Genomic DNA, 24,119 nt, shown 5'->3' on the forward strand with positions numbered 1-24,119 from the left:
ATGGAAGACAGAGAGGGAGACATGGGAAAGTGCATTAACACTCCCTTGGCCACTCTGGTGTTTGCTTTGACCAGTTGGAAACGTTTGACACCACCCAGTGTTTCAGAAACAAACTCCGTAGAGGGGAAGCCATGGGTACCAGGTGGGGCCCAGAACACCGTGGCAGAAAAGGAAGGATTCTGGTTGTTTCCAAGCGGACAGGAGATTCAGGACAGTCTGAGGCTAGGAAGGAAAAGCCGGCAAGGAGCTGGGAGATGCTGCTGCAGTGTTTGGGGGCCGATGCTGAGTCCTGGCTGGGGGATGGAGCTAGCCAGGGGAGACAAGCACCGTGGGGGACAACCAGCCGAGAGATTTGAGCTTGGCAGTTACGTATCACTAAGCTCTCGTCGTGGTCCTGGAGCCTTTACCAACCCACGAGGTGGCTACAGTGTCCTTTCCAGTGACCTTATGTTGCCAGCTTGTACTTCCCAAGTGCTTAGTACAGAGCTCTGCACACAGTAAGCGCTCAATCATCATCAATCGTATTTATTGAGCGCTTACTGTGTGCACATAAATACGATTGATTGATTGATTTCCCTCCGCCCAATGCCCTCTCTGCAAGTCATCTCCATATCTGGCTCACCACTCAGTTTGCTCCTTAGCCTGAACATGGGGATTAGTACCAAGTGTTACTGCAGAGGATAGAGATAAGGGAGGAGGGCAGAAACTTGGTCCGCCAAGCTAGCTCTCTTCCTCCCTTCAAGGCCCTACTGGGAGCTCGCCTCCTCCGGGAGGCCTTCCCAGACTGAGCCCCTTCCTTCCTCTCCCCCTCGTCCCCCTCTCCATCCCCCCATCTTGCCTCCTTCCCTTCCCCACAGCACCTGTATATATGTGTATATGTTTGTACATATTTTTTACTCTATTTATTTATTTATTTTATTTGTACATATCTATTCTATTTATTTTATTTTGTTAGTAAGTTTGGTTTTGTTCTCTGTCTCCCCCTTTTAGACTGTGAGCCCACTGTTGGGTAGGGATTGTCTCTATATGTTGCCAATTTGTACTTCCCAAGCACTTAGTACAGTGCTCTGCACATAGTAAGTGCTCAATAAATACGATTGATTGATTGATTGGTCCTCAACTCTCTGGAACAGAATGGAAGTTTCTTCCAGGAAGGGCTTGTCTCTTAAGCAAACCTCAGCATTTTGCTGTGTCTCCTGGGATGTGATAATATTCTGCAGTTGCCCAGTGACTCTCCCGTTCAGTGAAAGCAGTGGTTCACATTCAGTCCCCAGAACTCTTAGCTGCCCAGCTTCTGAAGGGAAACGTTAAGGCTTCCATTGCCTTGCTAGCTGGATTCTTCTCATCCATTCAGACTGGCCATGGGGCCTAAGGCTGATTTTGGTATGGGCCAGCCAACCAGGGGGTCCTGCATGTTCCCATCAATGCACCCTGATGGGGGGCAGGGAGAGGTAGTGGGACAGGGAGGGCTGAATTCTGCAATGACAGGACAAAATGTTCTTCACCAGCAGTCATGATGGCTGTTACTTGAAAGGCCAGGGTACTCCGGTTACTACCACTATTTTCATTTCAGCTTTCCCTCTTCCAGGTTCTTTAAATAATTGATTTGGAGTCCCACAATAAAGGACTGCAAACAAATCTCATAGATGGGGCCATTTGAATTCTGTAATTGCTGGAAATTAAGGCACTGATTTTTTTTCCATTCATTCAATCGTATTTATTGAGCACTTACTGTACTAAGCGCTTGGGAAGTACAAGTTGGCAACATATAGAGACGGTCCCTACCCAACAGTGGGCTCACAGTATAGAAGGGGGAGACAGAGAACAAAACATATTAACAAAATAAAATAAATAGAATAAATATGTACAAATAAAATAGAGTAATAAATATGTACAAACACATATACAGGTGCTGTGGGGAGGGGAAGGAGGTAAGGTGGGGGGATTGGAGAGGGGGAGGAGGGGGAGAAGAAGGAGGGGGCTCAGTCTGGGAAGGCCTCCTGGAGGAGGTGAGCTCTCAGTAGGGCTTTTTTAATTTTTTAAATTTCCCCTCGCTGTTGGGGTGGAGAGGGGCTAGAAGCGCTAAATATACTGGGGTTTGGGGACAATCTACACTGCTGCAAATCTGACAGTCTGCGTCACTGTTGGGTAGGGACCGTCTCTATATGTCGCCAACTTGTACTTCCCAAGCGGTTAGTACAGTGCTGTGCACACAGTAAGCACTCAGTAAATACGAATGATTGATTGATTGATCACTGATGCTATTTCCATTCGGAAAGACCGTTTCTCTCCCCACGCTAAGCAATGAAGGGGCCTTGAATCCAGGCGGCTCAGGATGGTACTTGAACACTTACATGAGCCCGTTAGGAGTTTGTTTTCGTTCAGTTTAGGATCCCATATCAATGCGTGGGGGCCGTTGCTTTCCACAACGACTTATGTTTTGGCAACTGCCCCTTTGTTTCCAGATCCCGGAGCTCAATCAGTCAACCAGTCGTATTTATTGAGCGCTTACTGTGTGCAAAGCACTGTACTAAGCGCTTGGGAAGTAGAAATTGGCAACATATAGAGACGGTCCCTACCCAGCAGTGGGCTCAGTCGGGTTTGCGAAGCTTCCCACGTTTTCGCCGGCTTTGGGAAGGGACCACAGCGGGTTCCCAAGGCAGAGGGGAAGGGTTTTCATTTGCAGGCGAATATGGGCATGGGCGCCCTGCAAGCTTGCCAGGGCTCGGCTGGCACCGTGAGGAGGGTGGGCCCCTGAGGACCCGAGATCTGCTTCAAATCGGGAACAGCTCCTGGAGGGAGAGGAAGGGAGAAGGAGGAGCAGCCGATGTTAAGGGACCATCCCGCAAACTCCGTGGCCGTGAGTGCGGGGGGCCTTGGCGGGGTGGGGAATCCGGGCCACCGTTTGCAGGCCCGGCCGGGAATGGGGCGGAAAACGGGAGCATCCCAGCCGATCCAGGTCCTTTCCTCTCCCCAAAGATCCCCCCCACCCCCATCCCTCCGGGCCGGGATTCCGGGAAGGAGGCGACCCAATCCAGGCTGGCAGGGGTGGATCCCTCCAGGGCGGGTCTTCCACCCTTTTCTCTGGGATTATCAAGGCCGCGAGCCCGCCGGCCTGCTTGAACATATTTACTATTCTATTTATTTTATTAATAATAATAATAATAATAATAATGGCATTTATTAAGCGCTTACTATGTGCAAAGCACTGTTCTAAGCGCTGGAGAGAATCCAAAGTGATTAGGTTGTCCCACGTGGGGCTCGCAGACTTAATCCCCATTTTGCAGATGAGGGAACTGAGGCACAGAGAAGTCAAGTAACTTGCCTAGAGTCACACAGCTGACAAGTGGCGGAGCCGGGATTTGAACCCATGACCTCTGACTCCAAAGCCCGGGCTCTTTCCACTGAGCCACGCTGTGAATGATGTGCCGAGAGCTCTAATTCTGTTTATTCTGACGATTTTGACATCTGTCCACATGTCTTGTTGTCTTGGGTAGGGACTGTCTCTATATGTTGCCAATTTGTGCTTCCCAAGCGCTTAGTACAGTGCTCTGCGCACAGTAAGCGCTCAATAAATACGATTGATGGTGATGATGTCTCCCCCTTTTCCTCTCCTCCCCCATCCTTTTCCTCTCCCTCCTCAATCAATCAATCAATCGTATTTATTGAGCAATTACTGTGTGCAGAGCACTGTACTAAGCGCTTGGGAAGTACAAGTTGGCAGCATATAGCGACAGTCCCTACCCAACAGTGGGTCCTCCTCCTCTTCTCTCCTCCTCTCTGCCTTTCCTCCTCCTCCTCTCCTCCCTGCCTTTCTTGTTGTTGTCTTGTAGACTGTGAGCCCGTTGTTGGGTGGGGACCGTCCCCATCTGTTGCCGACTTGCCCTTCCCAAGCGCTTAGTACAGTGCTCTGCACACAGTCAGCGCTCAATAAATAGTCAATAAAAAGTCAGCGCCTAGAGAAGCAGCGTGGCTCGGTGGAAAGAGCCCGGACTTTGGAGTCAGAAATCATGGGTTCAAATCCCGGCTCCGCCAATTGTCAGCTGTGTGACTTTGGGCAAGTCACTTCACTTCTCTGGGCCTCAGTTACCTCATCTGTAAAATGGGGATTAAGACTGTAAACCCCACGTGGGACAACCTTATCACCCTGTAACCTCCCCAGCGCTTAGAACGTTGCTTTGCACACAGTAAGCGCTCAATAAATAGTCAATAAAAAGTCTAGAGAAGCAGCATGGGTCAGTGGAAAGAGCCCGAGTCAGAGTTCATGGGTTCAAATCCCGGCTCTGCCAATTGTCAGCTGTGTGACTTTGGGCCAGTCACTTAACTTCTCTGGGCCTCAGTTACCTCATCTATAAAATAGGGATTAAAAGTGTGAGCTCCCCGTGGGACAACTTGATCACCTTGTAACCTTCCCCGTGCTTAGAACAGTGCTTTGCACCTAGTAAGCGCTTACTAAATGTCATCATTATTATTATTATCTGTAAAATGGGGATGAAGACTGTAAGCCCCACGTGGCACAACCTGATCAACTTGTAACCTCCCCAGCGCTTAGAACAGTGCTTTGCACATAGTAAGCGCTTAACAAATGCCTTTATTATTAATAACAATAATAAATTCGGTTGAATGAATGTTTGGGCCAGCAGCTGAGGGAAAGGTTAGCGAAGAGGGGTGCGGCCCCTGAGGGACCAAAGAGCCGTGACCTCGTAGCACGGCCAGTCCCGGCGCCTCAGGCCAGGCCTCCACTGTGGGGCTGAGGTTGGGGGAAGGATGGCCATTCCCCCGCTTTTATTCCGCATTGCCCACTTTGCCAACACCAAGTCTCCTTCCCCGCCCCTGTTAAAGAACCCGATGCTTCTCTAAAAATGTGACAGTTGCCTAGTTCCCACAGACAGGACAAGATGGCTGACACCATGGAGGGGCCACCCAAAGAACCGCAGTCCTCCCACCGTGTTTTGGCCAAGGGCGCCGTGACGTGACCCTAACCTTGGGCATCACCTTGCCCAAAGTAATAATAATGGTGGCATCTGTTGAGCACTTACTAGGTGCAAACCCTCCGCACATCTGCCAGGCTAGCTCTCTTCCTCCCTTCAAAGCCCTACTGAGAGCTCACCTCCTCCAGGAGGCCTTCCCACACTGAGCCCCCTCCTTCCTCTCCCTCTCCTCCCCCTCCCCCCGCCTTACCTCCTTCCCTTCCCCACACCACCTGTATATATGTATATATGTTAGTATGTATTTATTACTTATTCTGTTTATTTTATTTTGTTAATGTGCTTTGTTGTCTGTCTCCCCCTTCTAGACTGTGAGCCTGCTGTTGGGTAGGGACCGTCTCTATATGTTGCCAACTTGGACTTCCCAAGCATTTAGTACAGTGCTCTGCACACAGTAAGCGCTCAATAAATACGATTGAATGAATGAATGAAAAAGCACTGTTCTAAGCGCTGGGGAGGTTACAAGGTGATCAGGTTGTCCCACGGAGGGCTCACAGTCTGAAACCCCATTTTATAGATGAGGGAACTGAGGCACAGAGAAGTGATAATAATAATAATAATAATAATAATGGTATTTGTTAAGCGCTTACTATGTGCAAAGCACTGTTATAAGCACTGGGGGATACAAGGTGATCAGGTTGTCCCACGGGGGGCTCACAGTCTGAAACCCCATTTTACAGATGAGGGAACTGAGGCACAGAGAAGTGATGTTACTTGCCCAAAGTCACACACCTGACAATTGCCGGAGGTGGGATTTGAACCCATGACCTCTGACTCCAAAGCCTATGCTCTTTCCACTGAACCACGAGTGAGGTAACCTTCGAGGCCGCTCCCACTATCCACTGCTATCCACTAGGTCACACTTCTTCTCTTTGTCCTCTATTACTTCCTCCGATCTGTAATTCATTTTAGTGCCAGGCTCCCTTGCTGGACTATGCACTTTGAGGGCAGAAGTTATAGCTACTAATTCATTCAATTGTATCTATTGAGCGCTTACTGTGTGCAGAGCACTGTACTGAGCTCTTGGAAAGCACAATTCAGCAACATATAAAGACAGCCCCTACCCAATAACGGGTTGTTGTACTTCTCCAAGCACATAGTATAGTGTTCTGCACACAGTAGGGGCTCAAATACTTCTGGTTGATTCAGGAAAGCAGATTGAGTATAGAGATGGATTTGGCTTTTGTAAAATGTTTTGGAATAATAGGGCCGTAGAGAGATGGAGGTCAAGCCTGCTTCCAGACAGGAAGGACGGAGTCATCCTAGGTCAATCAATCAATCAATCAATCAATTGTATTTATTGAGCACTTACTGTGTGCAGAGCACTGTACTAAGCGCTTGGGAAGTACAAGTCGGCAACACATAGAGACAGTCCCTACCCAACAGCAGGCTCACAGTCTAGAAGGGGAAGACAAAGAACAAAACCAAACATACTAACAAAATAAAATAAATAGAATAGATATGTACAAGTAAGATAAATAGAGTAATAAATATGTACAAACATATATACAGGTCGATGAGTGTCAATCCTTTTCTCAACGGTTCCATTCCCCAGGTCTCACAGCAGTTGCAGGCAGGAAGCTATTTCTTATAGAGAACCCAAATCCCTGCTGAGCTTTAGCCTAGGCTGCTTCTGTGGTCTGCAGAGAATGTAGAAAATAGCTGGCTGTGGAGTTGCAAATGATGCTTTTTAGGACCAATCAATCAATTGTATTTATTGAGCACTTACTGTGTGCAGAACACCGTAGTAAGTGCTTTGGGGGAACAATTTAAACACTATAACAGGTGGAAGACGCCCACACCGAACTTACGGTCTAGCGTGGGAGCTAGACACTAATACAAATAAATAATGGATATGTACATAAGTGCTGTGGGACTGAGGGAGAGGTCAATTAAAGGAGCCAACCCAAGTGCAAGGGTAACATAGAAGGGAATGGAAAAAGAGGAAATGAGGGGCTCAGTTAGGGAAGACCTCTCGGAGGAAATGTGCTTTGAAGATGGGGAGAGTAATTCTGCTGAATGTGAAGAGGAAGGGCATTCCAGGACATAAGCAGGACCCTGGTCAGAGTCCAGTAGTGAGATAGACGAGATTGAGGTACAGTGAGTAGGTTGGCATTAGAGGAGTCAAGTGGGTGGGCTGGAGCCTAGTAGGAGAGCAGTGAGGTAAGGTAGGAGAGTCAAGGTTGATGGAGTGCTTTAAACATTCATTCATTTAATCGTATTTATTGAGCGCTTACTGTGTGCAGAGCACTGTACTAAATGCTTGGGAAGTACAAGTTGGCACCATATAGAGACGGTCCCTACCCAACAATGGGCTCACAGTCTAGAAGGGGGAGACAGACAACAAAACAAAACGTGGACAGGTGTCAAGTCATCAGAATAAATAGAAGTAAAGCTAGGTGCACATCATTAACAAAATCAATAGAATAGTAAATATGTACAAGTAAAATAAATAGAGTAACAAGTCTGTACAAACATATATACAGGTGCTGTGGGGAGGGGAAGGAGGTAGGGCCGGGGGGGGATGGGGAGGGGGAGAGGAAAGAGGGGGCTCAGTCTGGGAAGGCTTCCTGCAGGAGGTGAGTTCTCAGGCCTTTGAAGGGAGGAAAAGAGCTAGCTTGGCGGATATGCGGATGGAGGGCATTCCAGGCCAGGGGGAGGACGTTGGCCGGGGGTCGACGGCGGGACAGGCGAGAATGAGATACAGTGAGGAGGTTAGCGGCAGAGGAGCGGAGGGTGCGGGTTGGGCTGTAGAAGGAGAGAAGGGAGGTGAGGTAGGAGGGGGCGAGGGGATGGGCAGCCTTGAAGCAGACCAGCATCGAGGGCTGGGCTAGGATTATTTGTGTTACCTAGATCCCATTATTATGGATCTAGTAAAGGCTGAGCGTCCAATTATTAGTGTTCATAAGATATCTGAAGCTGTACTTCTGAGGGCTCTGTACCTAGTGGGTTCTCATAAAATATGATTGGTCTTTTGTAATCTACTTGGATAACCTCTTGCTGATTCTCATTGCCCTCTTAAGAGGAGTTTGTTATTGAAGGATTGGAGTAGTGCATTACTGAAGAATACTACAGAACCCTTTTAGGAAAATAAAATCCCATCACAATCAGGAACAGGTTGACCTTGAAGTCAACCTTCCAAACCAGAATCAGATATGTTGTAAATAAGCATCACTGAAACTCCATTTTACAGGGCAAAAGGTGGGCGAGCTGAATAGGTCATTGGTGGTCTCCCTAAAGAGGGAGTCCCCCAATTATTGGACACAGTTCCCTATCTAATTCATGAGTTTGGGAATAAAAGAAGTAGAAATAATAGTTCATATTGAATTGTACTGTAGCTCCCAGGAGGGGGAACACCTCATCCTAATGTTTTTTTCTGTGATTCTGATTCCTTGATTTGCGAATTCACAGTGGTCCTGTTTTCTATTTTCCTTTCCAGCTGTTTTGGAAAGAAGAATGGTTTAGACATCTCCATGTTAGCCATGAGCCTAACACTGTCCCCCTTGAGGTCCCACGACCTGGATCCCATGGCTACTGATGCCTCCCCAATGGCCACCAACCTGACCCCCACGGTGGAACGGGAAGAAGGAGAAGATGGGTTGAAGGAGATGGATCCTGACCAGCGATATGAAAAGCCTCCCCCGCTCCACACCGGGGCAGACTGGAAGATTGTCCTCCACCTGCCAGAAATAGAAACGTGGCTCCGGATGACCTCGGAGAGGGTCAGGGATCTGACCTATTCGGTCCAGCAAGACTCAGAGAGCAGGCATGTGGATGTTCATTTAGTCCAGCTAAAGGTAGGTGATGCCCTAAACTTGGGGTCGGGACAGTGGAATGAAGGCTGGACAGGGTCACTGCAGGGAGAGACCAAGGACACCCATTCCTTGAAGAAACTTTTAATAGCTCAGTTCACATGATGAAGGGCCCTTGCTTTTAAGTCTAATGAAATAGCTAAGGTAAATATTCAGGATGCAGTTAGAGTGGCATACTAGTTTGTTTTCCTGAGAAACATTAATAAAAGGTAGCAATAGGGATTATTAAACTTCAACACGTCATAAACTCTGGTTTCATTAGGAAAGCTTTTTAATTGTTCTGTTAAACTTAATGGACTGTAAAAGATGTAGTTGTGGTTATATTACCATGTAGGCTGCAAATCCCATTTAACAAAATGGCTTGTGGACGTTCCTGTGGTGGCACCTCAAAATCCAAAGTGGTGACAGTCTGAGAATACCAAATGTTGAGCATGAGAGGGAAAATTTTTTTTATGTGGTTTCAGGTGAAAAATAAATTCCACTTCCTTTCATTTTTTCCACCATTCCAAGTCAAGGTGCCAGACCTGATGCCAGACCTGGAATCTCACTGACGGGGTTGGAAAAGCTCTTTGTACCTTTGACCTTCTAATTTGGCCAGGTTCCCGACATGGTTGCTCTCCAAGAGTTCAGGGGTGGCTGGAAAGATTGTCCGAGCCCCCGAGATCCTTTCTGAGCCCCTGCTGACCTGTAGTATCTCTGGGTGCCAGGTATCTTTCTGGCTCTGGTGCCGGATAGCATTTTTGTACATATTTATTCTACTTATTTTATTTTGTTAATATGTTTTGTTTTGTTCTCTGTCTCCCCCTTCTAGACTATGAGCCCACTGTTGGGTAGGGATCATCTCTATATGTTGCCAACTTGTACTTCCCAAGCGCTTAGTACAGTGCTCTGCACACAGTAAGCGCTCAATAAATACGATTGAATGAATGCTTTTTAATGCACTAAAATGGCAGTTTTCCAGATTCTCTTCCTAACCCCACAGTAATGTAGCAGCACATGAGCTCAGCTCGAGTGAAGAATGAAAATAATTACCAGCCTATATTTGAAACGCCGAAGGGCTGAATCTTGAAAATCAGATCTTCCTGTGGGCTGGCCTTTTTTCTCCCCTTAGGAGAGATCTTCCCTAGCTGGATGAGCAAGGCTGAAGTTATAAAAAGGCTTGCACACCAAAATGCATTTTGCTGAGCACTTTTTTCCACTGTATATTTGCCCAGAAACATTATCCAAATATTTCTGCTTTTTCACTCTTAAATATTCTTTGGAAAGATGTGATAGAGAACATCTGAGCCTTTTTTTAGAAACATTTTTCCAAGGGTCTGGCCTCCACACTGAGCCAGAAGGGGCCAAAAGGAACTTTAAAGGTTTGGAGTTCATCTTAGGCTTGGGGCCTGGGGAAGCTGAGAGGGCTTGAAATGTAACAAAGAATAATAATTGTGGTATTCGTTAAGCGGTTACTGTGTGCCAGGCTTACTGTGTGCAGGATAATCAGGTTGGAAGAAAAAGCGACCTTTCCCCTTTTGGGAAACAAACTGCTTTGGAAACATGATGGAAAAGGGACAAACCCTACTCTGCCTCCTAGCAGGAAGGAAAGCAAATGTTAAAGCTCCTTAGGAACACAGAATGACAGAAGCTGCAGTCCCCAAATTTACCCACATTGAACAGGGATTCCCCAACACAACTCGGAGGGTGGGTAAGTGGCTGTTCTGGGCAAGTTTGGGTCAGATGAGGATAACATATCTGCAAATGTAGCCTGAACAGGGAGGGAACATCAGTTCCAGACCTTCTGTCAAACACTCTTTTGTCATGGGCACGGAAGCATTTCATACATCATATGTAAATATTTAGTGCTCTGTTTATCATGATTCCTTTTGGCCAGTTCTATGCATCTTGGATCCAGGAATTCACAAATGCAGATCTTCTTTGTGAATTAAGGTCAGATGTGGATACATGCACCATCGTCTGTGAGAGGAATTGGGGATGGCTTTAGATGCATAAAAGTGCCTTCTTTGGAAGTTGCTATAGCAGATCATCTGAAATTGATTTTTGGGATGTACCAAAATAAAAAATTTTGCATGAACCAAGAATCATGCATGAACAAAACACTATACAGCTCACAAAGGGGCACACCAGCTGGATCCAGCTTTGAAAAATGTGCACAAGACAGACCAAATGTTCTTATTTTCCCCAGATCTGGTATCGGTATAGACAAATGGGACCATATTTTCAGGAGATTTGAGTGGGATGACTGAGATGGGCCTCATGGGATTGGGACCTGAAAAATCCGGTTCTAACAGCCAGAAACTAAGCTGGAGGGTCTGAGAAAAGCGGAGATGAGCTGGAGAGTGACAGAGAAAAATAGAGGTGGTGATAGGGAGAGAGAGGGAGAGAAAGACAGCAGTTCAGGAGCCCGTGCACACTCACACTTACGAAGTGGACTCACACCCAGGGTTTCCAGGGTGATGGTAGTGGCGATGGTGAAGACGGGGGTGGTTAAAACTGGGAATTCTGTTCTCACAGTAGTCAGGAGCAGAGAGATGACAATGGAGTTGTTGCCAGCACCTTGGTGGTCAGTGAAGGGCAGTTCCTGCCCCATCAAACTGGCTGAAAAGAGGAGCCTAATGGGGTCCCGTGGGCCAGAGGCAGGGGGATGGATCAGATGATCTCTCCTAGCCATCTCTTACTTCTCTCCTTAGAGTTTGTCCAGTCAACTCACTAATGCTAGATGATTGTTTTGGTATTTGTGAAATGTGATGAGCACTGTTCCAAGTACTGGGGTAGGTACAAGTTAATCAGGGTAGACACAGTTCCTTTCCCATATGAGGCTCATAGTCTAAGTAGGCGGGAGAACAGGTATTGAATCCTCATTTTCCAAGACAAAATTGAGGCACAGAGAAGTTAAGTGATTTGCCTAAGGCCTTCAGTTTAAGACTACAGAGCCTGAAGTGTTAGAGCTGTGGCTGTTCAACCCCTGCTCCAGTTGAATCCATTGAAAACTCCATCAGTCACCCTAGGAAAAAAGGGAAAGATGGGAAACATGCAGAATTTTATCTGGGTAAATTTCCCTGAGTGTCCCAAGTTCACTTTCTGTAAGGGGGATTCTTGTTCAGCTTGGGTTTTCTGTAAAAGATTATATTGTTCTTAGCAACAGGGAGTTTCTCACATAGTCTGAATTGCCCTTTAGCCTTTCTCCTCATGCATACCCTCTGTAACAAGAAGCAAAAAATTTGAAATCTCTGGATTGATGGTTCCTTTTCCCCTTCCATGTTTACTCATCTACCAAACAATCGCTGGTATTTATTGAGTGCCTACTGTGTAAGACGGGGATTACAGTATATCAGAAATGGTAGACTAGATCCTTGCCTGCAACAGCCTCACAGACTAGAAGGGGAGACAGACATTAAAATAAATAATGTATGTATCCACCCTTTATTGGGATTGTCCTGGCAGGGATGTGCTCTTTATTTTGAGTGGTATTTATTTTGAGATGACTAATGAGGAAAGGTTAATAGGCAGATATAGTCAACTCCAATGTTTCTTTCTCTTGCCCTAGGTTACTATTTTCTGAACTGTCAGCCTTGTTCTCATATCAAGATCCCGTAAAGATAATGCAGCCGGCTGGAGGAGATTTAGCTTGTTTGGTTGGCCTGGGTGCTAGGCCTTACAGATTCCCTGGTTCTAGGCCTTTGGAAAAAGCGGGGTAGAGAGGAAGTCTTAATGCAAGAATTCACAGCGATGAGGGGAGGAAGGCCTGCTAATGCCTTACTGAGAGCCCATGGGGTGCCAAGCATGATGGCTGGCACTAAGTGGGCCCTCTCTGGAGAGGTGCAGACTGGAGGCTCTTTCTGGGTGTCTGGAGGTGCAGAATTTCTGTAGAAGGACTCTCCCTCTGATCAGTCCCATCTTCAGAGTTGCTCAGCCCCTTTCAGGAGTAGAGGGTAGGTCAAGTTGGAATCTCCATAGATTGCAGTCTCCATGCCATTGGAGCCTGAATGAGTGGCACAATAACTGGCAGCCTCCATGCTCTCTCTCACCCTGCAACCCCATAGGAGTCCAGTGGGCTCTGTACATTGAGAATCTGGGGGAGGTTATGGTAGTTTAGCATTGTCTGGAGTGTTGAGGAACCTGATCTAGAAGCAAAGACACAGATATGAGAATGAGAGAAAAATGGGCTCTAGTCCTGGTTCTGTCACTAGCCTGCTGGATGACCTTAAGCAAAATATTTAACTTCTCAGGGCCTCAGTGTCCACCTCTGAAAAATGAAGGTAATTCTTGTCTTACCTCTAGACTGTAAACTCATCGTGGACAGGAAATGGGCCCATCAACTCTGTTATATTGTATTCTCCTAAGTGCTTAGTAAGTGCTCGGTACACAGTAAGCTCTCAATAAATATGATTAGGAATGTGGGGAGAACAAAATGAGATAATTGAGGTGAAGGATTTGAAAAAATAAAAGCTCTATATGAATTGAAGGTGCTGTTAATGAACTATTTTTTCAAGTTGCCTTTAATTTGTGTATTTTCCCCTGGGTATCTTTCCTCCCCTTTCCTCACTTTTAGATAACGAGTCCCCTACGGGATTGGAATTGGGTCAGAGTCAATGTTCATGTAAGGTCCATACTGCTTGGGTCCTACAAGGTTATGCGTGTGCATCAAATCACTTCTCCCAGCACCTCATAACACAGTGTTCAGGAGATGATGATGGTATTTATTAAGCACTTACTATGTGCCAGGCACTGTTCTAAGAGCTGGGGTAGATACAAGATAATCAGGTTGGACACAGTCCCTGTCCCACATAGGGCTCACAGTCTTAATCCCCATTTTGCAGATGAGGGAACCGAGGCACAGAGAAGTTAAGTGACTTGCCCAAGGTCATGCAGCAGACAAGTGGTGGAGCCGGGATTAGACCCATGGCCTTCTGATTCCCAGGCCCGTGGTCTGTCCACTAGGCCATGCAGGTTCTCACGTGTCTCATGTGGACTTCTTATTGTTGTTTCAGGCAGATGTGCACTGTCGGAAGAATTACCTAATTCTGCAATGCATAGCAGGCACTCTGGCAGAACTGACTGTCCACCCAAGCAGTGCCTCACATAGTGAATAAATTTAATTCATGTTCGTATTTATTAGTTGGTCATATTTTGGGGCAGGACTTCCACTAACACTGTGCCGCAGTCAGCCTCACCTTCCACTGTTCCTCTGCCCTGTTCTTCGATAGGATATCCTAGGCTACGAGAGACCTCAGAGGTTAGCTATTTCTGGGAACCACAATCAGTTTTTGAGATAACCAGAGGTCGGTGACTCAGATTCATCCTTCTCTGTGGCTCTACGAACACCATCTATATTTTTTAAAAGACAATATAACTTTTATTTTTTGACAAAAATAGACATTACAGAGTTCAAGGTACCACTCTTGGGTCCTTGAATCTGGGTTCTTTAGAGCCTTGAGCTGCTGACTGAATTCCATCCGGAATCCAACCACATGTCTTTATTTAATTTCTCGCTCTCTCAGGATCTGACTGCTAACCCAGGCCTTTGAAAAGTGAAGTTATGTAATGAACAAAAGATCCTATTTCAAACCAAACTTGTTCACTGATTTATCTGCAGAGGGTACAGCATTAGTGTTTGCTGGATGTAATGGGCTTGAGAAAAGCTAGAGGATAATTAGATTCCGATTATGCATTTAATGCAAAAAGGCTCATAATTTTCTATTAAAGTGCACCAAACAGTATAATAGGGTATTGTTATCAATGAGGTTTTGGCAAGAGACTTTCCCAGAATACATTGCATCTGATTCATGTCCTTTCCTCATATGTCTCAGACCACAGTATAACAGGGCATTTTCTTGTGGGGGGGGAAAAAGGATCTTTTTGTTGGAAAACTGAGAAAGTGAATGAAATCCCTGTGGGCTTATGGGAAAATCTGGAAGAGTGATCCAGCTTGAGGAGTGCTGGCTTCATTTATCTGACCCGAAGGGAAGGGAGGGTTATGCTAATTTTGTAGCCAGGGTCAGTTTCCAGGTAGAATTGACCTCCACTACAAGGAGGTATTTACTCAGTAGGTATTGCTTTTCTAGGATTTGGCGTCTATGGGGGAGTACTCCCCCTGTATTCAGAAGCACTGTTGGCCAGCTTGCTAAGTACTAGTCATATAACACTATTCCTCTAGTGGTCCAATCTAATCAAAAATAAGGGAAATGGGCAGGGATGTTCATTGCTGATTATTCTGTATTCTAGATGTGGAAAAGCAAAGCTGCTAAAATAAAAATTTTGAGGAGGTTCTTAGGCTGCTCAGCCAGCCTTAGGAGAAGACATCTGGTGAATGCAGAGAATGCATTACAGCGATTGCCAAGGGTTAGAGTTTGCTTTTTTCTTTTTTCTTTCAAAATTGTCATCTTGTGAATATGAGGCTCCAAAGTATCATGTACACTTCCTTCTATTGCCCCTTGCTATTGTTTCCTGATTCAATTAACATTAGAACATACACTCCTTGTGGGCTTAATACAGTGTATTGCACTCAGTAAACGCTCCGTGAATGCCATTAAAGGCTGTTACTGTGGTAGACAGTTCTCTTTATTAGAGGGATACCTGAGTGATGATGTTAGGCACGAAGGAATGCATTTGGGAGATTTAGAGGAGTTGGTTGAATTGGAAGCATGGGGAATGTAGTAGTAATAATATTTATTAAGTGCTTGCTGTTTGTAAAGCACTGTACTAAGTGCTGGGAGAGAATATACGAATTATGAATTAGATATGGACCCTGTCCCTTGGGGATGCTAATGATCTAAAAGTATAAATGGGGAGAGGAGGCTGGAGACACCCACTAGGAATAATGCAACATTAAAACACAACAATCAATCAATGGTATTTGAGCGCTTACTGTGTGCAGAGCACTCTACTAAGAACTTGGGAGAGTTTGATACAACAGGGTTGGTAATAGGTTCCCTGCCCACAACGAGCTAGACTGTAAGCTCGTTGTGGGCAAGGAATGTGTCTGTTTATTGTTGTACTCTCCCAAGGACTGACTGACTGACCCTTTCAGACCATGCCACTCATTCAGCAAGGATTTATTGAGCTTCCGCTGCACACGATGTGGATGAGAGGACTGGATTTTCTCCAATACAGAGGGCGAGGAGCAAGAAGAGGTGTAGAACACAGCCCGGGACAGCTGGTCAGGCAGGGGCAGGGTTAGTAGTTTCAGCAGAGTAATAATAATAATAATAATGATGATGATATTTGTTCAGTGCTTACTATGTGCCAAGCACTGTTCTAAGCACTGGGATAGATACAGGATTATCAGGTTGTCCCACATGGGGCTCACATTCTTAATCCCCGTTTTACAGATGAGGTCACCGAGGCACAGAGAAGTGAAGTGACTTGCCCAAAGTCACACAGCTGACACGTGGCGGGGCTGGGATTAGAACCCATGACCTCTGACTCCCAAGTCCGGGCTCTTTCCACTAAGGCATGCTGTACTGGACACATACTACTGTGTGCAGAGCATTGTATACCGAGCACTTGGGGGACATAATAATAATAATAATTATAATTATAATAATAATAATTGTGGGAGTTCCAGGCACTTTACTAAGCACTGGGGTAGATTCAAGCCAATTGGGTAGGATATAGTCCCTGTCCCACATGGGGCACAGTCTTAATCCCCATTTTACAGATGAGGTAACTGTAGCACAGAGAAGTTAAGTGACTTGCCCGAAGTCACAGAACAAACAAGTGGCAGAGTCAGGATTAGAACCCAGGCCTTCGGACTCCCAGGCCTGTGTTCTATCCTGTAGACCACACTGCTTCCCTGCATACAGACAATGTAGAAGACAAACAACAGAAAAGTAATGAAGCTGGGTTTAGTACCCAGGTCCTACTGATTCCCAGGCCCATGTTCGATCCACTAGACCACGCTACTTCTCTCAGTGATGGTGCAGGGAGGGACAGGATGGAGTTGAAGAGAGCTATTTGGGAGACAAAGCACTGGGAATTTTCGAGCTGAATGTTGATTGGGACTTTCTGATAAAGTGAGGTGCCTGGTAAAGCTATTCAGACAGAATCAGGCCATTGGCATACTTTCCACTTGCAACCATGGGAAACATGCCCAGAGCTCCCTTTGCTTATCTTTCATCTTGCTTATTGCACTTGGGACTGAAGTCCACAATGGCTTTTGCTGTTGTTTCAGCAGCAGACTAACAAGCTTTCCACATTTGTTAGGGTTGGTCAAATTGTATGGGCAGGCGGGATCATGTTTGTAGCCAAAGTTCAGCTAAAACAAGGATCTCAAATCCTGACCTTTGATAATCCAGAGAAAGGATTGTTTTGGCTAATGGGATCCTGCCCAAAGATGGAACCAGCCCTTGACAGCCCAGCAAAAGTGTCAGCCTACACACTTAATAATAATTATGTTATTTGTTAAGCACTTAACTATGTGCCAGGCACTGTACTAAGCGCTGGGGTGGATACAAGGAGATCCGGTTGGACACAGTCCCTGTCCCACATGGGGCTCACAGTCTCAATCCCCATTTTACAGATGAGATAACTGTGGCTCAGAGAAGTGAAGTGACTTACCCAAAGTCACACAGCAGACAGGTGGTGGAGCCAGGATTAAAACCCATGACCTTCTCTCTGTGACCTTCACTTCAGTCCTGTAATACCAACCTACTCTCTGTACCTTGATCTTGTCTATCTCACTGCCGACCCTTTATCCACGTCCTCCCTCTGGCCTGAAACTCCCTCACTCTTCATATGTGACAGATCACCACTCTCCCCACCATCAAAACCCTCCTTAGATGACATCTCCTCCGTTAGGTCAGCCAAGTCTTCATTTCCTCTATTCCCTCTTCCTTCTGCATCACCTATGCATTTGGTTCTGTACTCTTTTAAGCACGTGATATCCACCTCAGCTCACAGCACTTAATGTTCATAACTAATTTATTTCAATGTCTTTCTCCCCATCTAGATTGTAAGGGCCTTATAGGCAGGGACTGTGTCTGTCAGCTCCATTGTATGGTTCTCTGCCAAACACTTAGTACACTACTGTTCACACAGTAAACTTTCAGTAAATACCACTGATTGCGGAGAGAAGGAATGGCGGGAAGAGGAAGGTGACTATAGCTGTCTGTGGCAACCTCTGATACCTGCCTCCTGGCCCTGGTTTTGGGATGCCCATGGACCCTGTGCTGGACAGCCGGGGTGGGAATGTAGGCAGGCTTCTTCCCGTAGTGTGAGTACCCCTGTAATGTGCTTTTGGCTCCTATCTGCCTAGGAAAATAGGGAGAATCAGAACTTCTGTTAATCCATCTGCCCCATTGATTCTTGTGAAATGCCATTTCTGACCTTCCAAATTTTCGTACTCCATTACCCACTTTCTGTCATTATCTACCTCTTTTAGTTTTGTCTTATTTTCATTTTCTCACGGTAATCAATCAGTCAGTGGGATTTGCTGAGTGCTTACTGTGTGCTGAGCACTGCTGTAAGCACTTGGGAGAGTACAATACAATGGACTTGGTAGACATGGTCCCTGCTCTCAAGGAGCTTACAGTCTAGTGGTAGATTGTAAATTATAATTGTGGTATTTAAATGCTTATTATGTGTCAAGCACTGTAGTAAGCAGGGGGGTAGATACAGGGCAGACACAGACCCTGCCCCGGTGATTGGCTCATAGTAAGTGCTTAACAAATGCCATTATTATTATTATTATTATTATTATTATTACTAAGGACTCACAGTCTAAGTAGGAGGGAGAACAGGTACTGAATCCCCGTTCTACAGATGGGAAAACTGAGGCATAGAGAATTCAAGCAACTTGCTCAAGATTATGCAGTGGGTAAATGGAGGAAGTGGAATTAAAGCCCAGATCTTCTGAGTCCAAGTTTCACTCTTTCCACTAGGCCATGCTGCTTCTGCTTTTGATTCCATTAGTAGTCTTCGCACATGCTCTCACCATGGTCTTCCTAACCCCCATTTTCCATCTTCTTTTCTCTTTGCTTTCTTTTGCTTCCTGCCCATGGCCACAGACCTTGTCAGCTGCCAGCAGACAGCTGCTGAATCATCTCTCCCCTCCTGCGAATGGTATCAGGAGACTGAGTTCTCTTCCAGCTGATGGAATTAAAATTTTCCCCAGTGGGTCTTTGCACCTTGATCAGAGCCATGCACTATGCCAAAACCTGACTCAGTAGATGTTAATTAGTGATGGGGATGATTGTAAAAATGGCAAACGTTTCTGAAATAAAGTTAAGTGTATAGACAACCTGTATAGCCAGCCAGATTGCTATTTCCAATTGAAGAACCTGAGATGGAACATATATCTCACATTAGCCTACAACCTGCTCAGAAAGGACTTTATTATAGCACATTATGGAGGAAGTGATCCTTGCATTTAGATGATGAGTTCCTTGAAGACAGGAATTGTCTTCTAACTCTATTATACTCTCCCATGAGCTTAGTACAGTGCTTGTACAGAGTAAGCTCTCCAAAAATTCCTATCAGTTAATTTAGAGGAGCCAGTTAGAAGACCGGAATCGTGGTTGTGACCCACTTCTTCCATGACTTGTCTTGGAGACCTTGGTCAAAAGACAAAACTACCCAGGCCTTAAGTGAAAGTTTAGGTGATGCTGTTTCTTCTTAGCATTATGCGGACTACTGTAGAGTATACCATGTGCTTGGAGATCGTGACCCAAGGCTAGGATTTTTGTGGTTATCTTCATAGATCTTTCATCCAATTCCCTCAACCACTGCCTCTGTGCAGAGCAACCTGGTGGCTGGAGCAGTCGCAGAGTGCTCACTCAGTGGATTAACAGGTTAGAAAATGGGTCCCACTGTATTTTTGTGCAAAAAGTGTGGAAGAGATCGCCTTTCAATTACACTTTCATGTGCATGGATGGAATTATAGGGGCCCAGTTTCATCCTCAAATACGAAGAACATATGTAAGCTTTGCGTTTTTGCAGAAACCTGTGTTTAGGAAAACGTGCTCTATAGTATCACCACGTATCCAACTATTTGTGCATGTGCATGGCCTTTTCTTCTAACATTGCACTGTGTGTTATCCAGATGCATAAGGTCAGAGGAACATTATATTGATCTTGTTTGCATTCTGTTCCCAAAACAGTGAAAACACACGTTTTGGCAAAAGAGAGAGAGAGAGAGAGAGAGAGAGAGAGAGAGAGAGAGAGAGAGTGTGTGTGTGTGTAGATAAAGAGTAAGTAAATTACCCTTACAATTTAAGGAGATAATGACAACTCAAGAAGTAGAGTGGTAATGCATTTCACTTTATCATTTGAGTGGTTTTCAGTACGTTCTACACAGGCTTGAAGTAATAAATAAATAATAATAATAAATAATAATGGCATTTATAAAGCGCTTGCTATGTGCAAAGCACTGTTCTAAGTGCTGGGGAGGTTACAAGGTGATCAGGCTATCTCAAGGGACTCACAGTCTTACTCCCCATTTTACAGATGAAGTAACTGAGGCCCAGAGAAGTTAAGTGACTTGCCCAAAGTCACACAGCTGACAACTGGCGGAGCTGGGATTTGAACCCCTGACCTCCGACTCCAAAGCCCGTGCTCTTTCCATTGAGCCACGCTGCTTCTAATTAACTGCTTATTAGCCACACTAATAAAATGTTAAGATAAATCCTTAGCCCCATGCTTCATGGAATAGCTGGCAGTATAGCCAGAAATATTGGTTAACAGTTAAATAATTAGTCGAGCAGCGTGGCTCAGTGGAAGGAGCCCGGGCTTTGGAGTCAGAGGTCATGGGTTCAAATCCCAGCTCCGGCAACTGTCAGTTGGGTGACTGGGCAAGTCACTTCACTTCCGCAGCGTGGCTCAGTGGAAAGAGCACAGAATTTGGAGTCAGAGGTAAGAGGTTAAAATCCCGGCTCCGCCAATTGTCAGCTGTGTGACTTTGGGCAAGTCACTTCACTACTCTGTGCCTCAGTTGCCTCATCTGTAAAATGGGGATTAAGACTGTGAACCCCCTGTGGGACAACCTGATCACCTTGTAACCTCCCCCCAGCGCTTAGAACAGGGCTTTGCACATAGTAAGCGCTTAATAAATGCCATTATTATTATTATTATTCCCCATGCCTCAGTTACCTCATCTGTAAAATGGGGATTAAAACTGTGAGCCCCCCGTGGGACAACCTGATCACCTTGTAACCTCCCCAGCGCTTAGAACAGTGCTTTGCACATAGTAAGCGCTTAACAAATACCATTATTATTATTATTATTATTATTATTATTATTATTATTATTACAGACTGATTTGGTATCTGCTTTCGCATTTCAGTTGAGTATATTCATTTGTATCGCAGCGCCATCTAATGTTAGTAGGAGACAACCGGCTTTTGCTTTCTGTCTATATTGAAAGAAAAGCCTATAAAATTGTGGTACTTTAACCACTTACAGTATGCTAAGTACTGTGTCACTCAATAGATGTTAATTACTGATGGGGACGATTGTGAAAATGGCAGACGTTTCAGAATAAAGTTAATGATAATAATAGTGATGGCATTTGTTAAGCGCTTACTATGTGCAGAGCACTGTTCTCAGCGCTAGGCGGGGGGGGATACAAGGTGACTAAGTTGTCCCCCGTGGGGCTCACAGCCTTAATCCCCATTTTACAGATGAGGTAACTGAGGCTCAGAGAAGTTAAGTGACTTGCCCAAGGTCACACAGCAGACATGGCGGAGTGGGATTCGAACCCATGACCTCTGACTCCAAAGCCTGGGCTCTTTCCACTGAGCCACGCTACTTCTCCGCACGCTGCCGTCTAGACAACCTGTATAACCAGTCAGCGATTGCTATTTTCATTGTCGTATTTATTGAGCACTTATTGTGTGCAAAGCACTGTATTAAGTGTTTGGGAAGTACAAATCAGCAACATATAGAGACGGTCCCTACCCAACAACTGGAAGAGTCTGAGATGGAAAATATATCTCACATTAGCCTACAACCTGCTCAGAAATGACTTTATTATTGCACGTTATGAACGAAGTATATGTTGCCAACTTGTACTTCCTAAGCGCTTAGTACAGTGCTCTGCACACAGTAAGAACTCAATAAATACGATTGAATGAATGAAAAGTGAATCCTTGCCTTTAGATGAGGAGTTCCTTGAAGTCAGGGATTGTGCTGGGGTAAATACAAGTTAATCAGCTTGGACACAGTCTCCATCCCACATGGGACTCACAGTCTAAGTAGGAGGAAGAACAGCTGTTGAATCCCTATTTTGCAAATGAAGAAACGGAAGCGCAGAGAAATTAAGTGGCGTGCCCAAAGTCACACACCAGGCAGGTGGCAGAGTTAGGATTAGAACACAGCTCCTCTGACTCGCAGGCATGCGGATGAAGAGCATTTTACCTTGTGTCTCAATGTCAACCACAGTTGGTTCCCAGGAGATTTTTTTTACTCCATGCTTTTGTTTGTTTAAAGAAAATTGAATGAAGTGCTTACTGGATGTTAAGTGCTTGGCAAAATACAAGGTGGTCAGATTGGACACCATTCTTTTCCTCACACAGGATTCACAATCTAAAAAAAAATTGACAGAACTTTAAACGTTAGATTTTATCGATACTTCTTTGAAAATGAAGGCTTTTGGGTAGATCAGAGGTGCCAAATTTCAGTGTGGAGGCCACAGCATATCAACTGCTACGTCTTTCTCCTTTATCAATCAATCAATCGTATTTATTGAGCACTTACTGTGTGCAGAGCACTGTACTAAGCGCTTGGGAAGTACACGTTGACAAGTTATCACTCCTGGGAGGTGTGGGATTTGGACCCTCAAATAAGGAAAAATAATTTGGCTTGTCCTGCTAGATAGATCTTTCTGGTTTTGTTGTGGGCAGGGAACGTATCTACCAACTCTGTATTGTACTCTTCCAAGTGCTTAGTACAGTGCTCTCCCAACAGTAAGCTCTCAGTAAATGCCATAATAATAATAATAATGATGATGGCATTTATTAAGTGCTTACTATGTGCAAAGCACTGTTCTAAGTGTTGGGGAGGTTACAAGGTGACCAGGTTGTCCCATGGGGGGCTCACAGTCTTAATCCCCATTTTCCAGATGCGGTAACTGAGGCACAGAGAAAATAAGTTACTTGCCCAAAGTCACACAGCTGACAGTTGGCAGAGCTGGGATTTGAACCCATGACCTCTGACTCCAGTCTGTGCTCTTTCCACTGAGCCACACTGCTTCTCTGTCGGGCCAGGCATGGGGGTGAAGGACAGTCTTCTGGGTATTTGGCCATCCTGCCTAGCATAAGTGACTCATCCTCCATTCCAAATTAAGAAAGATTAATTTTAAAAAGCAAAAATGAAATGGCCAGTTAAGGACTAATGCCTTCCCTGTACATGCAGCCATGATATAGAGAAGCGGCGTGGCTCAATGGAAAAAGTCCGGGCTTTGGAGTCAGAGGTCATGGGTTCAAATGCCGGCTCCGTCAATTGTCAGCTGTGTGACTTTGGGCAAGTCACTTAACTTCTCTGTGCCTGTTACCTCATCTGTAAAATGGGGATTAAGACTGTGAGCCCCCCGGGGGACAACCTGATCACCTTGTAACATCCCTAGCGCTTAGAACAGTGCTTTGTACATAGTAAGTGCTTAATAAATGCCATCATTATTATTATTATATAGCATAGAGGTTTTGAGAAATGGAAAACTTAGGCATAATTCAGAATGCTGTCACTGCCAGCTGATGGTTGGCTGAATTTAGAAAGCCATGTGGTCCAGTGGAAAGATACAGGAGAGCTGGGTTTTAGTCTCAGGTCTGCCTGCTGGGTGGCTAAAGCAAGTCACTTAGCCTCTCTGGGCCCCAGTTTACTTTCTGTAAAATGTTAGAAATGGGGTGGGGACTTCCTGAGAAGTGGAACGGGGACATTTTAGAGGACAGAGAGAAAGAAGTCCAGAGAGAAAATGAGACAAAAAAAGGACTAGAAAAGCAGACTCAGAACCAGTCCAGAATTTAGAGACAGCAGGTAATGAGCATAGCCAAATAGAGACCCAGAGAATAGAAGGAGTCACTGATCCAAGAAGGAAAGACAGACCTGGGAGGAAGGAGACAAGGAACTAGCAGAGAAAGACAGGCACAGGGAAGACATCAAACATGGAGACCGTACAAAATGATTCTTGTTTCTCTCTGTTTTCCGTACCTTCCTTTCCCTTCACCTCCCTGACATCCTTGGGAGTGCTAATGGATAGTGGGTGGGAAGCTCCTGCCAGAGAGGAAGTGCAGGCAGCCAGGTCATTAGAGTCGGGAGGTCACCCCACCAATAGAAAAGACAAGGTCAGCTGGGCTTTTCATTCATTCATTCATTCAGTCGTATT

At 45.4% G+C, this 24,119-nt stretch overlaps 1 protein-coding gene across 2 annotated transcripts in view; it reads left to right on the top strand.

Moving 5' to 3' along the window:
• Positions 1–24,119, top strand: part of AKAP6 (A-kinase anchoring protein 6) — a 309,489-nt gene that overhangs the window by 39,964 nt on the left and 245,406 nt on the right. The window contains exons 1-2 of one of the 2 annotated variants that reach the window (XM_038756214.1): positions 2,773–2,860; positions 8,428–8,785. In XM_038756214.1, coding sequence (XP_038612142.1) covers positions 8,462–8,785 — 324 coding nt within the window. In that variant the 5' untranslated portion in view covers positions 2,773–2,860; positions 8,428–8,461. Of the gene's footprint in view, positions 1–2,772; positions 2,861–8,427; positions 8,786–24,119 lie in introns of those variants that run through there. The other variant, XM_038756213.1, reaches the window with a different exon arrangement.

The sequence above is a fragment of the Tachyglossus aculeatus genome, chromosome 14, assembly GCF_015852505.1.
Source record: "Tachyglossus aculeatus isolate mTacAcu1 chromosome 14, mTacAcu1.pri, whole genome shotgun sequence".
Classification (NCBI taxonomy): Eukaryota; Metazoa; Chordata; class Mammalia; order Monotremata; family Tachyglossidae; genus Tachyglossus; species Tachyglossus aculeatus.